This window comes from Microcaecilia unicolor, chromosome 6 (genome assembly GCF_901765095.1).
Source record: "Microcaecilia unicolor chromosome 6, aMicUni1.1, whole genome shotgun sequence".
NCBI lineage: Eukaryota > Metazoa > Chordata > Amphibia > Gymnophiona > Siphonopidae > Microcaecilia > Microcaecilia unicolor.
The window spans coordinates 138,330,479-138,343,564 of record NC_044036.1 but is presented as its reverse complement, the minus strand read 5'-3'; the positions used below and the strand labels follow the sequence as shown (position 1 = coordinate 138,343,564).

General features: G+C 43.1%; 1 protein-coding gene across 5 annotated transcripts in view; it reads left to right on the top strand.

The window, feature by feature from the left end:
- COL7A1 (collagen type VII alpha 1 chain) overlaps positions 1-13,086 on the top strand; it is a 260,266-nt gene that overhangs the window by 143,651 nt on the left and 103,529 nt on the right. For all 5 annotated transcript variants that reach the window (XM_030206399.1, XM_030206395.1, XM_030206397.1 and 2 more), the window contains 5 exons: positions 2,497-2,526; positions 3,915-3,995; positions 8,023-8,058; positions 8,162-8,197; positions 12,226-12,306. In XM_030206399.1, coding sequence (XP_030062259.1) covers positions 2,497-2,526; positions 3,915-3,995; positions 8,023-8,058; positions 8,162-8,197; positions 12,226-12,306 — 264 coding nt within the window. The remainder of the gene's footprint in view (positions 1-2,496; positions 2,527-3,914; positions 3,996-8,022; positions 8,059-8,161; positions 8,198-12,225; positions 12,307-13,086) is intronic.

Below are 13,086 nucleotides of genomic sequence, written 5' to 3'. Positions count from 1 at the left end.
AGGCAGGGGCATCTCCATGAATAATTTTGTGAACTAGGGTACATATTTTGGTACATATTAGGGTACATAATTGGTAGTGAAGGGTAAGGCAAAGTTGTAACATATAGATGGGTAAGAAAGTAGGAAGAGTTAGAAAGTAAGGTGATTGATTTAAAGAAAGTTGCACATGAGGTCAGAGAGATGGTTAAATATTATCTCATCTAGGGTAGGAGTGGATAAACATGTCCTGCTGCAGTATGTGCAGCCCAAGTCACTCCTTGTGTGTGCAAGTGAGACTAACAAGTTAGTTACTTATTCCATTAAAGGCTTGGTTGAAGAGCCAAGCTTTCACCTGCTTCCTGAAGTAGAGATAGTCTTGTGTTAAGCAGAGCCTTTCAGGTAATGCATTCCAGAGTGTGGGGGGCTACTCTGGAGAAGGCTCGCTTGCAGGTGTCACATCATGTAATGTCTTTTGGAGAGGGTGTAGTTAGTGAAAGTCCTTGGGAGGACCTTAGTGTCCTTGGCGGTGTATGGAGGATCATCCTATTCTTCAGATACTCGGGGCCATTTCCTTTTACTGCAGCGGGTAAAAAGGCCAAGAAAAGAAATGGCCATGTGGTAAGTTAGCACTTGCTGCGCGGCCATTACCCATTGAGGTGGCGGTAAGGGGCTCCCGCACTAATCTGGCAGTAACTAGACAGTGCACATCACTGCCCAATTACCGCCGGGTAACCCCTGTGCTAGAAAATCAGGTCTGATTTTCTGTAGCACCAGCAGCCCGATGCTAATTGCTCCCCGAATGTGCAACATTTCCGGCGCTATGGAAATTTATTTCTATATTTTTACCACTGGGTTAGCGTGGGAGCCCTTACCACCACCTCAATGGGTAGCGGTAATTGCTCCCCAAGAAATGACCACGCGGCAAATGCGAACTTACTGCACAGCCTTTTCTTTCTTCAGCTTTTTTCAGCTTTTTCATGTATGCAGACAATGTCACAATCTACATCCCCTTCAAACACGATCTGACAGAAATCACCAACGAAATCAAACATGGTCTGAACACCATGGACTCATGGGCAAATTCATTTCAACTGAATACTGAAAAACACATTGCCTCATCCTCTCATCCCAACACAATAATTACAAACCCACAACCATAAACACCCCAGACCACACCCTCCCTATTTTAGATAGCCTCAAAATACTCGACGTCACGATTGACTGCAATCTTACACTTGAGAGCCAAGTAAACTCCACTATAAAGAAAATGTTCCACTCAATGTGGAAACTCAAACATGTAAAACCTTTCTTCCTGAGGGAAACATTCCGTAACCTAATACAATCAATGGTACTAAGCCATACAGATTACTGCAATGGAATCTATGCGGGATGCAAAGAACAACTCATAAAGAAACTCCAAACAGCCCAAAACACAGCAGCCAGGTTGATATTCGGTAAAACACGATTCAAAAGGGCCACTCCCCTCCAAGAAAAACTGCACTGGCTCCCAATCAAAGAACGTATCACCTTCAAAATCTGCACCCTGGTCCATGATCATCTACGGCGTAGTCCCAGGTTACATGTTAGACTTTATAGATCTACCAACCAGAAATAGAACCGGATCATCACGATCACACATGAAACTCCACTACCCAAATTGCAAAGACCTCAAATACAAAGCAACCCATGCATCCAACTTCTCTTACATAAGCACACAGCTATGGAACGGACTACCAAAAGCCGTGAAAACAACCCACGACCACCTAAACATCAGGAAATCACTAAAAACCTATCTGTTCAAAAAGGTGTGCCCTATCGACCCAACTTAAATGCCTTAACAAAACAAAACCAAAGATCATACTGAACATTATATAACCCCCTTTCTCCGACCCTATTGTGCCTGAAACATACCTACCTTATCTGACCTTGACATTACACTGTATTCATCTACCTTATTCGACCTCAACATTACATTGTATATGTTCCTCTACTGGACTAGGCGAATGCCTTATGGTACTATGTAAGCCACATTGAGCCTGCAAATAGGTGGGAAAATGTGGGATACAAATGCAATAAATAAATCAATAAATCACCCTCTGCGGTAAAAGGGGCCTCAGCGTGCAGCAAAACCGCGTGCTGCCTCTATCGCAGTTCCCCTTTTACCGCAGCTTGGAAAATGAAATTTAAAATAAAAATGGAATTAAGTGAAAATTGTTCAGTGCAAACCCTCTAATAAAAAGTTCAGCAATTATCTTTGTCTAGCAAAAAATTGCTTATCTAATGTGGGAAGTTTCAGTAGGCATTGCTCTGTGTTTACACACCCGTTGATAACATTTTGCCTGTCTACAGTCTTCCCTTTGGACTTTCATAACAAATATGAAAAATACAGATTCTTTTGTTCTCTTGTGAGCCTTTCCTTTCAAAATGCTAGTAGCAAGCCAAGAACCTTTTCCGAAAACATTAGTAATATATTTCCATTTGGATTTATTCTTATTTTCCTGAACTCTTTCTTTTTAGGGTGATGGGGTCAGAGGAGGTGGAGAAAAGGTAAAGTGATGACATTTATTTATTATTGCATATATGAGATGCCTGTGGAAAAACTTTCGGGTGATTTTTTTTCATTTAATTTTATTAATACTTCAGTTGTTTCTGCAATATGAAGTGTTTGTATCTGGGAGGAATAGAAAGTTCCATTCCAAGTGAGTTTGAGATGAGCAATGCTCCCATGTGAATATTCAGGGATGAATACAAATAATGCACAAGATGCGAATATTGTTCAGAGGAGAGAATGTTCTAGAACAAGAGGCCATGTTATGAGGCTCAGCGGGGGGGGGGGGGGGGGGGGGTGATTCAGGATCCGCAACTCCAAAATATTTCTTCATAGAAAGTGTGCTAGAGGCCTGTAATGGTCTCCCAGGGGAGATGGTAGAGAGAAAACCAGTTATGGGATTCAGGAAAACATGTGATAAGGATAGAAGATCCCTAGCTGCAAAGGTCAGAAGGGAAGGCCAGAGCTCCAGTGGGGTCTAGGACACTGCAGCTAGAATGAAATTAGGCAGACTAGATGGGTAGATCTGGTCCTTATCTGTCATGTGTCCATGTGTTTATTTTAATCAAAATAGAAGAGATTTTTTTTTTATTCACACAAGCTAAAAAAAACACACTAAGATATTCCCACATTGACCTCACAGTCCACCAGATTTGGACACATTCCTGAGATGCACACACAACAAAATCATTTGTTTATTCTTTCCACAAATACTAGGACTAGGAGGCATGCGATGAAGCTACAAAGTAGTAAATTTAAAATGAATTACGGAAAATATTTCTTCACTCAACATGCAATTAAACTCTGGAATTCGTTGCCGGAGAATGTGGTAAAGGCGGTTAGCTTAGCGGGGTTTAAAAAGGTTTGGTCGGCTTTCTAAAAGAAAAGTCCATAGACCATTATTAAAATGGACTTGGGGAAAAACCACTGCTTATTTCTGGGATAAGCAGTATAAAATGTTTTGTACATTTTTGGGATCTTGCCAGGTATTGGTGACCTGGATTGGCCACTGTTGGAAACAGGATGCTGGGCTTGATGGACCTTTGGTCTGTCCCAGTGTGGAAATACTTATGTAACGAGGCCCCATCAATGAATGGGTGCTAACAACCAATCAAGTCAATTTCTGTGCATATAAACATTTTACACTTGTAGAAGGTTTTTAAACAAAGCAAAATATGTCTGAAAATTGGCCATTAAGTCTGAAAATGAGCTGAAATGTTTGTTTTTCCATTTACATCCCTACTGGGAAACGTACAACCTCCTGTTTATATGTGGCAGAATCAGAGGGATTATATTATTCGACTTCTAGGTCACCTGCTTCTGATTAGATCATGCACAACCTGTTACCTGACATAAAACATTTGGATTCTTTTTTTAAATATTTAAGGGTAATGCAGGCGATCCCGGAGAGCAAGGAATGAAAGGTCAAAAGGGAGAGGCTGGCCTAGCGGGTGTCCCTGGTGAAAGGGTAAGTACCAGCTGCAAGAAAAATGATCTTGTTACTTTAACACAGGTTAAAGCAGTAAATAAATGGCAAACATTTGATGAACCCCAAGTACCCCGATGCGTGGGATAAACATGAAGGAATCCTGTATGGAAAGAAAGGAACTAAACAAACAGCGATGCTTAGATGGCAACTGCAGTAATTAAGAAGCAAAGCTAGTACCAGATAGACTTCTATAGTCTGTACCCTGATCGTGGCTGGACACATTTGGATGGGCTGGAGTGGAGCTTTGATGACAGCTTCAGTAGTTGGGGAACAAGGCCAGTGCCGAGCAAACTTCTCCGAACTGTGCCCTGAAAACAGCAAGGACAAATCAAGGTCATGTATGCATATGCAGTATCACATCATAGCTTATGCCAGTGGTTACTAAACTGTGCACCACAGCACCCCAGGGTTCTGCAGTGAACTCGCAGGGTGCCGTGGCATATTTTTCCCACTCCCCTCCTGCCGCCCCCCAAGTTGCTGCTGCTTCTCTACATGAGCAGCAGCAAAACAAGCTGCAGCCACTGCAGGGTCAGACTCCCCATATACGCAGCTGACGATCCCGCCCCTTGGGTGACACTTCCTGTTCCGAAGCACCACTGGCAGCCACATGAATGAAGAGTCCTGCTTCACGGTGGCTGTAGCCTTACTTTGTCGCTGCTGCTAGTCTAGAGAAGCAGCAGTGACAGGGCTAGAGGAGGCAGACACTAGATGGAAGGAGGAAAATGGGGAGGTTTAGGCTGGATGGAAGAGAGGGGGAGAGAAGGTGGAAAGAGGCTGGATGGAAGGGGGAGAAAAGGTGGGCAGAAGCTGGATGGAAAGAGGAAGAGAAGGAGGGCAGATGCTGGATGGAAAGGGGGAAGAGAAGGAGGGCATGTGTGGGAATGCCAGCAACAGAGGCTGAAGCGTGCCACTGATTGCTCTGGAACTTGGCCTCGGCAGTGCACCTCTTCAGCTGGCATGGCTTGGGCATCCAAGCCAGAAAAAGTAGGACTCAATACTGTCAGCAGCAGCAGTGGCAGCAACAGCGGAGGAGGGGGGAGACCTGAGAGGAAGCGTGTAGCCTAGGGGTGCCGTGGCCTGAGAAAGTTTGGGAACCACTGCCTTATGCTATGAGTTTATTTTGTTTGAGTATACTGGATGGACCGACCAGGTCTTTACCATAGTAGATGACTGCAGATACTGTCAGGCTTATTTTCGAAAGAGAAGGGTGACCATCTTTCGACACAAATCATAAGATGGGCGTCCTTCTCCCAGGGTCGCACAAATTGGCATAATCGAAAGCAGATTTTGGGCATCCTCAACTGCTTTCCATCGTGGGGATGACCAAAGTTCATTGGGGTGTGTCGGAGTCGTAGCGAAGGCGGGACTGGGGCGTGCCCAACACATGGGCATCCTCGACTGATAATGGAAAAAAGAAGGGCGTCCCTGACAAACACATGGACGACTTTACCTGATCCTTTTTTTTTCTTACGACCAAGCCACAAAAACGTGCCCTAAAAGATCAGATGACCACTGGAGGGAATCAGGGATGACCTCCCTTTACTCCCCCAGTGATCACTAACCCCCTCTCACCCTAAAAAAAATTTTTTTTAAATATTTTTTTCCAGCCTCTATGCCAGCCTCAAATATCATACCCAGCTCCATGACAGCAGTATGCAGGTCCCTGGAGCAGTTTTAGTGGGTACTGCAGTGCACTTCAGGCAGGCGGACCCAGGCCCCCCCCCCCCCCCACCTGTTACACTTGTGGTGGTAAATGTGAGCCCTTCAAAACCCACCAGAAACCCACTGTACCCACATGTAGGTGCCCCCCTTCACCCATAGGAGCTATGGTAGTGGTGTACAGTTTTGAGTTGGTAATGGAGCTATGCACCTGGGAGCAATTTCTGAAGTCCACTGCAGTGCCCCTTAGGGTGCCTGGTTGGTGTCCTGGCATGTCAGGGGGACCAGTGCACTACGAAGTCTGGCTCCTCCCACAACCAAATGGCTTGGATTTGGTTGTTTCTGAGATGGGGGTCCTCGGTTTCCATTATCGCCGAAAACTGGAGACCATCTCTAAGGATGACCTAAATTTCACGATTTGGGCGTCCCTGACCGTATTATCGAAACGAAAGATGGCCGCCCATCTTGTTTCGATAATACGGGTTTCCCCGCCCCTTCGCCGGGACGTCCTGCGAGGACGTCCTCAGGAAAACTTGGGTGCCCCTTTCGATTATGCCCCTCTATGTTACCTCTTCTGATAGAGACAAACCCGAAAGTTGAAGAGGCTTTTAAAAAACAATCTGCTGATGGCCCTTTAGCTGCATTATTAACCTTTCTTTAAAAGAGACCCACAATTTTACCTGCTCTAGCAGAGGGGGGAAACTTTCAAAGAGTTGCTGTGGGGTTAGCGCAGCTACATTACCACGTGCTAACTGATAGCGCAAGGATTAATGCATGAGCCCTTACTGCCTACAAAATAGGTGGCAGTAAGAGCTCATGTGCTAATTTTTCTTAATGGATGTGAACTAATAACTCTTTGCCGAGGGGTGATCCCTGAAAATAGCAGCAGAGCTAGTGCTACATACAGCTAAGGGGGAATGTCCTTGAGACAGCCCGAGGGAGAGCGAGACATGCGTGTCGGATGCTTCTAACCCCCCGAGCCAGATACAGTCTATAAGATGAATACTGTTATTCAAAGTTGAGTTACAAAATATAAATGTTAAAATATAAACAATAGAGGAGGAGGTAATCGGAAGAGCCATTGAAGAAGTGGGTGCAATAAACATTGCTTCTTGAAGATATTAGCAATGAACACCGCTGAGGTTCTTAAAAATCAATTGAAAGAACATAAGTGTATATGGTAAATCTAGAAGGTATTGTGATGAAATTGAAGTGGAAGATTTGGAGCTGTTCTAAAATAGTGGGAGATTCATTGTTAGGCTCCTTGAAACATCATTATTAAAATTTTGCCAAGTTGATAGGTGTGAATTAATAACAACATTAGCGCATGGCCATTCATTTGGAAAATGGAAAATTGGCCATTTTCTGGCCACAGTGTAAGAGCTAATTCCACTTTTTACTGCAACTTAGTATAAGGACTGCTATGTACTGTGTTCCACCGTTTTTTGCCCATGTGTTAAAAGGATTAGAAATCACTGTACATCCTTTTCCCCGGGTTCTATATATCGTGCCTAGTGTTCTGCACCGAAATCCAAGCGTATTATAAAACAACGTGCATAACTTAATTGGCTTAATGCTAATCAGCATTGATAACAGGTCTTAATGAGCACTAATTGGCAATAATTAGAATTTACATGTGCAACTCGCGAAGCGTGTTCTATAATGCACTGTGCCTAAATTCCCATGCAGCAAATACGGGCTTTCTCCAATTTGCCTTGCAATCGCTAGCGCGGATTTCTAAAAGAAGACCTTAGATATAGCTGTGGCTTTGTGGTATAATCAAATCTTATTGAAAACTCCTTGTGACTCTGGGCAAGTCACTTAACCCTCCATTGCCCCCATGTAAGCCGCATTGAACCTGCCATGAGTAGGAAAGCGCGGGGTACAAATGTAACAAAAAAAAAAATAAATAAAATAAAAAATGTTTAACTTTGCTGCTGCAAGTATTTGAGGAAGGAAAAGACCTCAGCTGCTCGGCCTGTTGTCAGAAAATACAAATTTGAATTCAATATAAAAAGAAAACGCAATTAAAGTTAATGGTTCATAGAAACTTAACGAGGAGGTTTTTCAGACCTACAAAGATGTTCACACCGCTTTTTTTGTTGTATCAAGAATGACAACAGGCCGAGCAGCTGAGGTCTTTTCCTTCCTCTAAAAATTGCAGCAGCAAAGTTAAAATATATTTTAAAACATTTTTAAACTTCAAAACATTTTTTAAAACTATTTAAAAAATTAAAATAAGAACGTTATACTAGTATAATCAGATACTCTTGCAATTTGATTTGAATTGGTATAATCAAATAAAATGAATTTGAGCTTCATATTTTTTTATTTGGTTTTTCTCCAGGGTATAGAAGGACCAAGAGGGCTCCCTGGACCTCGAGTAAGGCATTTTTCCTTCTTTGGCTTTTAATATGTGTCATGTAGCATCTATTTATTTTGTGTGAGATCTGAGCTGTGTTGCTTTTTGTGTTCAAACTCTGCAGGGCGATTCTGGAGACAAAGGTCCGGCAGGAGAGAAGGTAAAGAAATTTTGGGGCCCTTTTACAAAGCTGCAGTAAGCACTAACGTGTGCTTACCGCAGGGTAAAAACCACTACTGCACCTACATCCCGCGGTAGTTTTGTGTTCGGCGCATACTAAACAGGTGCTAAAAAATAGAAAATATTTTTTTAGCGCTGGGGGCAGAGAGTAGGCATGCCCAGTGCTAATCAGTTAGCGTAGCTATATCACCGCGTGCTAACCGATAAGCGCATGGTTTGCACAGGAGCCCTTACTGTCTAGAAAACAAGTGACGATAAGGGTGCACATGCTAATGGTCACGCACTAATGGGGAAATTAGCACGTGGTCATTAGTAGAGAAAGTGGAAAATGTGGCCGTGCTACAAGTGGCATCAGCACATAGGAAAGCCTGCGCTGGCCACGTTTTAGCGCAGCTTAGTAAAAGGGCCCCTTTATTTCTGTTTCATGTGCCGTTGTTTTTAAACATTTGTTGTTTTGTTTTATGTAATTTCTCATCTGATATGCAAAAAGTAACAAAATTTATTTATTTATAAAATGTAAACCCCGCTTAAAAAGCTACACGGCTTACAAATAAAACATACATAAAAATAGCAATGCACAATAATATAAATTTCCAGACATTCAATCTATTCGGTCATATCCTCATACATTATACTTTATTATTATACTTTATTATGTTTTATTCACTTTTACTACTACTACTACTATTTAGCATTTCTATAGCGCTACAAGGCATACGCAGCGCTGCACAAACATAGAAGAAAGACAGTCCCTGCTCAAACAGCTTACAATCTAATACACAAAAAATAAAGTAAGCAAATCAAATCAATTAATGTGAACGGGAAGGAAGAGAGGAGGGTAGGTGGAGGTGAGTGGTTACAAGTGGTTACGAGTCAAAAGCAATGTTAAAGAGGTGGGCTTTCAGTCTAGATTTAAAGGTGGTCAAGGATGGGTCAAGACATAGGGGCTCAGGAAGTTTATTCCAGGCGTAGGGTGCAGCGAGACAGAAGGCGCGAAGTCTGGAGTTGGCAGTAGTGGAGAAGGGAACAGCTAAGAAGGATTTATCCATGGAGTGGAGTGCACTGGAAGGGGTGTAGGGAAGGACGAGTGTGGAGAGATACTGGGAAGCTGCAGAGTGAGTACATTTATAGGTTAGTAGAAGAAATTTGAACAGGATGCGAAAACGGATAGGGAGCCAGTGAAGCGACTTGAGGAGAGGGGTAGTATGAGTAAAGCGACCCTGGCGGAAGACAAGACGGGCAGCAGAGTTTTGAACCGATTGGAGAGGGGAGAGGTGACTAAGTGGGAGGCCAGCAAGAATCAGACTGCAGTAGTCTAAACGAGAGGTGACTGACAAAGGTGTGGATGAGGGTTTTGGTAGAGTGCTCGGAAAGAAAGGGGCGGATTTTACGGATGTTGTAAAGAAAGAAACGACAGGTCTTGGCGATCTGCTGGATATGAGCAGAGAAGAAGAGTCAAAGGTTTCGAGCTTGAACATGAGTTTATTTCGGGCTAATATGCAGTATAAACGTCATGAATAAATGTTTCTTTACAGCATTTAGCCTGCTCTAAAATGCAGCAAACATAACAGTGAACACGGTAAATAAAATGAAAAACAAAAGAAGAGTTTCCAACGCACCCCCTGACATATTATTCCAGGATACCTGAATTGTGTCCTTATATTCCCCCTAACATGTTATTCCAGAAATACCTGAGCTGTGTCCCTGAACCTCCCCAGCATGTTATTCCAGGGATGCCTGAGCTGTGTCCCATGCATTTCCTTGTCATGTTATTCCATGTGAGAAAATGTAAGTGTCTTATCACTTTTCTCTGCTGCATTGAGCCAGTGCCTTAGATCAGTTAGTATTATGGGTGTCTCTGGTTTTTGTTCATGCCTTTTATATGCACGGAGAGAAGCATCATTTCTGGGAAGACAGAACCAGAAGTAATGCCCTTCTCCTGGCAGCTTCCTCTCCTCTCCAGGTCTGTGTCTGTGCTGTCTCTCAGCCACCAGACCTCCCAGCTGCCTGGAGGGATACTACTCAGATGTCCCTCTGACACCGTGCCTCTCTACCACTTGGAGAGATCACTTTTCATCCCTGAACCCTGTCACACAACCCAAGCTGCCTGGGACCATCTTCTTCTATAGCCCCATCTTTTGGCTGTGTCCATGAGGTTTCCTTTCTTCTGACCTACGTAACCGAATCCAGGTACCATCCTAGCCTTTCTAGTTGTGGTGAAGAGTTTTCTTCCCCACTGAACACATTTTGCTATTTCCTTACAATATATATATTCCAGTATCTACATCCTTACCCTTCAGCTTTGAATAATATCATTATTTATGTGGATAAATATTAGTGGTATGTGATTTTCCTCATAGCAGTGAAAGTCAATTTGCATGTTCAGCCCTGCTGTTCTCTCTAATCTGAATACAACAATTACATCATTGTATCTTCTGCTCTCCTGTGTTCACAGTCTATTTCAGCTTTTGGTAATAACTTTTCCCTCTCCCTTCTCAAAAAGAGTTTACTCCAGCAAAACAACCTTTCATCTCTCCAAAATCGGAGGGGGGGGGGGGGGGGGGCAGTTCACTTGCATTGCTGTGAGTGTAGCTCTGCTCTTAGTAATGTCCTCTCCTCTTTTTTGCATTGCCGTCATCATATGCAAGAAGCACAAGACAAAGGTCTTCCTCTCTCCTATATTAACTCTGACAGCATCTTGAAATTCAGGTACTGTCTTTCATGGCCGTTTGGAAGAAAACATTATCCCAAGAAATACTTCAAACATTCTAATCATGACCAGCATAGGCGGTCGGTGGCCCAACTGTTTGGGGAGGCTAAAGGGGACGGGGTTAGGGGTGTCTGATAACATAATTGTCTGATAACACGCAGGAAAAATAAATAAAAATAAAAGTCACAATTAATACCTTTTATTAAATTTAGATATTAGATATGTATCATATGTCAAAGAATAAAGTGGTTGCTCAAAGCATATTCTAACCACAGTCGCTCAACTGCAAAACACTATGCACAACTTTGTCCAAAAACACACTCAGAATTTTACTGTACCATAAATATTACACTGGGCAGACCTAATACACCAATATACCACCCATACAGAAAATGCAGACTGTCAACAATATGAAACAAGGGATCATATCATCACAATTCTCATGTAGAGCCACAAAACACCCTAATTCATGTTTAATGTGGGATTAAATGCCATAAATAAGTAAATAAATATAAACTTTTAATGTTGAGCACCTGATTCTCAAAGTGGATATATTCCAAACACTATAATGAAAATAAAATGATCTTTTCTACCTTTGTTGTCTGGTGACCTTTTCTGATCATGCTGGCCCAGTATCCGTTCTACTGCTATCTGTCCTCAGTGCAGGTCAGGAAGTCATCCTCGTTAAATATCTCCCTGGCAACCCAGGACACCTCCAGCCAACCCCCCCCCCCCCTGCTTTCCCAGCAGTAAGGTAAACAAACCATAAACCAATTTCTACAACTGCTAGAGGGCTTTCACTGCAGCTCCTGCTGTGAGGATGGAGGTAAATCAACAATTTAATCCCTTCAGAGCAGCTGAACTCCACAGCTGGTCCATTCTGCTGCAGCAGGGGGGAGGCTTAGCCTCTCCAAGCCTCTTATACCGGGCGCCTATGATGACCAGACAGTTTCTTTAAAGCAGCTTCTTCTCATGAATACAAGCTTCTTTACGTCTTCCAATGGGCTATTCTTCTCCTATGTCCTCCTTTCTCTTTCTTTCTTGTAGAAAGTTCACAACTACCTAGGACAAGGCCCTCACTGGTGTCCTTCATTCCATCGGATCCTGTGCACTTCCATCCAGATTCCCAGTGGGATGAAGCGCATCAGGCGAGCCAGTGAGCAGCTTGCTGCAGTGATGATGGCCTCTCAAGAAATGGTTTCAGCTGCAGCCAAGTCCAATCTGAAGAACCGAGATTGAACATCATGGACTGTATTCATCTGTTCAGCAATCAAAGCTGTTATTTCTGTTTTTTGTAGGGGGAGAGAGGCTCTCCAGGGCTTGATGGACGGAATGGATTGGATGGAAAACCTGGTCTAAATGGATCTCCTGGGCAAAGGGTAAATTGACAAAGGGGGGGGGAAAGCATCAAGACTAGAAGGGTAACAGTGAGAGATGGGGTTGGGAAGGTAGTCTGGCTTTTGGAGACTTTTCTTTTTAATCTACAGTGGTAGAAGGTGGCACTTGGAGTTGGATATCCTTATTGGGATACGGGTAGGACGCCCTGAGTGCATGAGCCTGCCTGTGCTCTTGGGTGAAGGACACCACATGTCTGTGTGTCTTGTCAAGTATAGTTAACTTTCCAAGACTTTTCATGGATCATGAATTTTAATGATCTGCTTCCCTTGCCCTTGTCTGATTTTATCTGTAGTATCGAAAACACTTGCACAAACATTGGCAAGATTACATGTTTATGTGGGGTTAACATGCATTAAAGACCAAATTAGAAATTTGACGTTCATTATCCTATTAGTACAGCTTAGGAGAATAGTGATTAAGGTGTGTTACCACCCTAACATGCATCCCCCGAAATTCTATAAATGACACTTAAAATTGTGCATGCAAATTTAGATGCGCATCCAGTTTGCACCCACAATTTCATTGATTAACGAGACAATTAGCGCTGATATTTGGGTGCTAATAATCGATTATCAGCACGAATTGGCCTTAATTGAAATTGACGCATGCATTATCAATTGCGTGGATCCGTGCGTAAAGTTTACGTGTGGCTCTAGAAAGGGGACGTGGCCATGGGAGGATCAGGGGCGTTCTTAGAATTTATGCACGCTGTTATAGATTAAGGGGATCCGTGTCTAATTGAGATGCAAAGATTTACACCG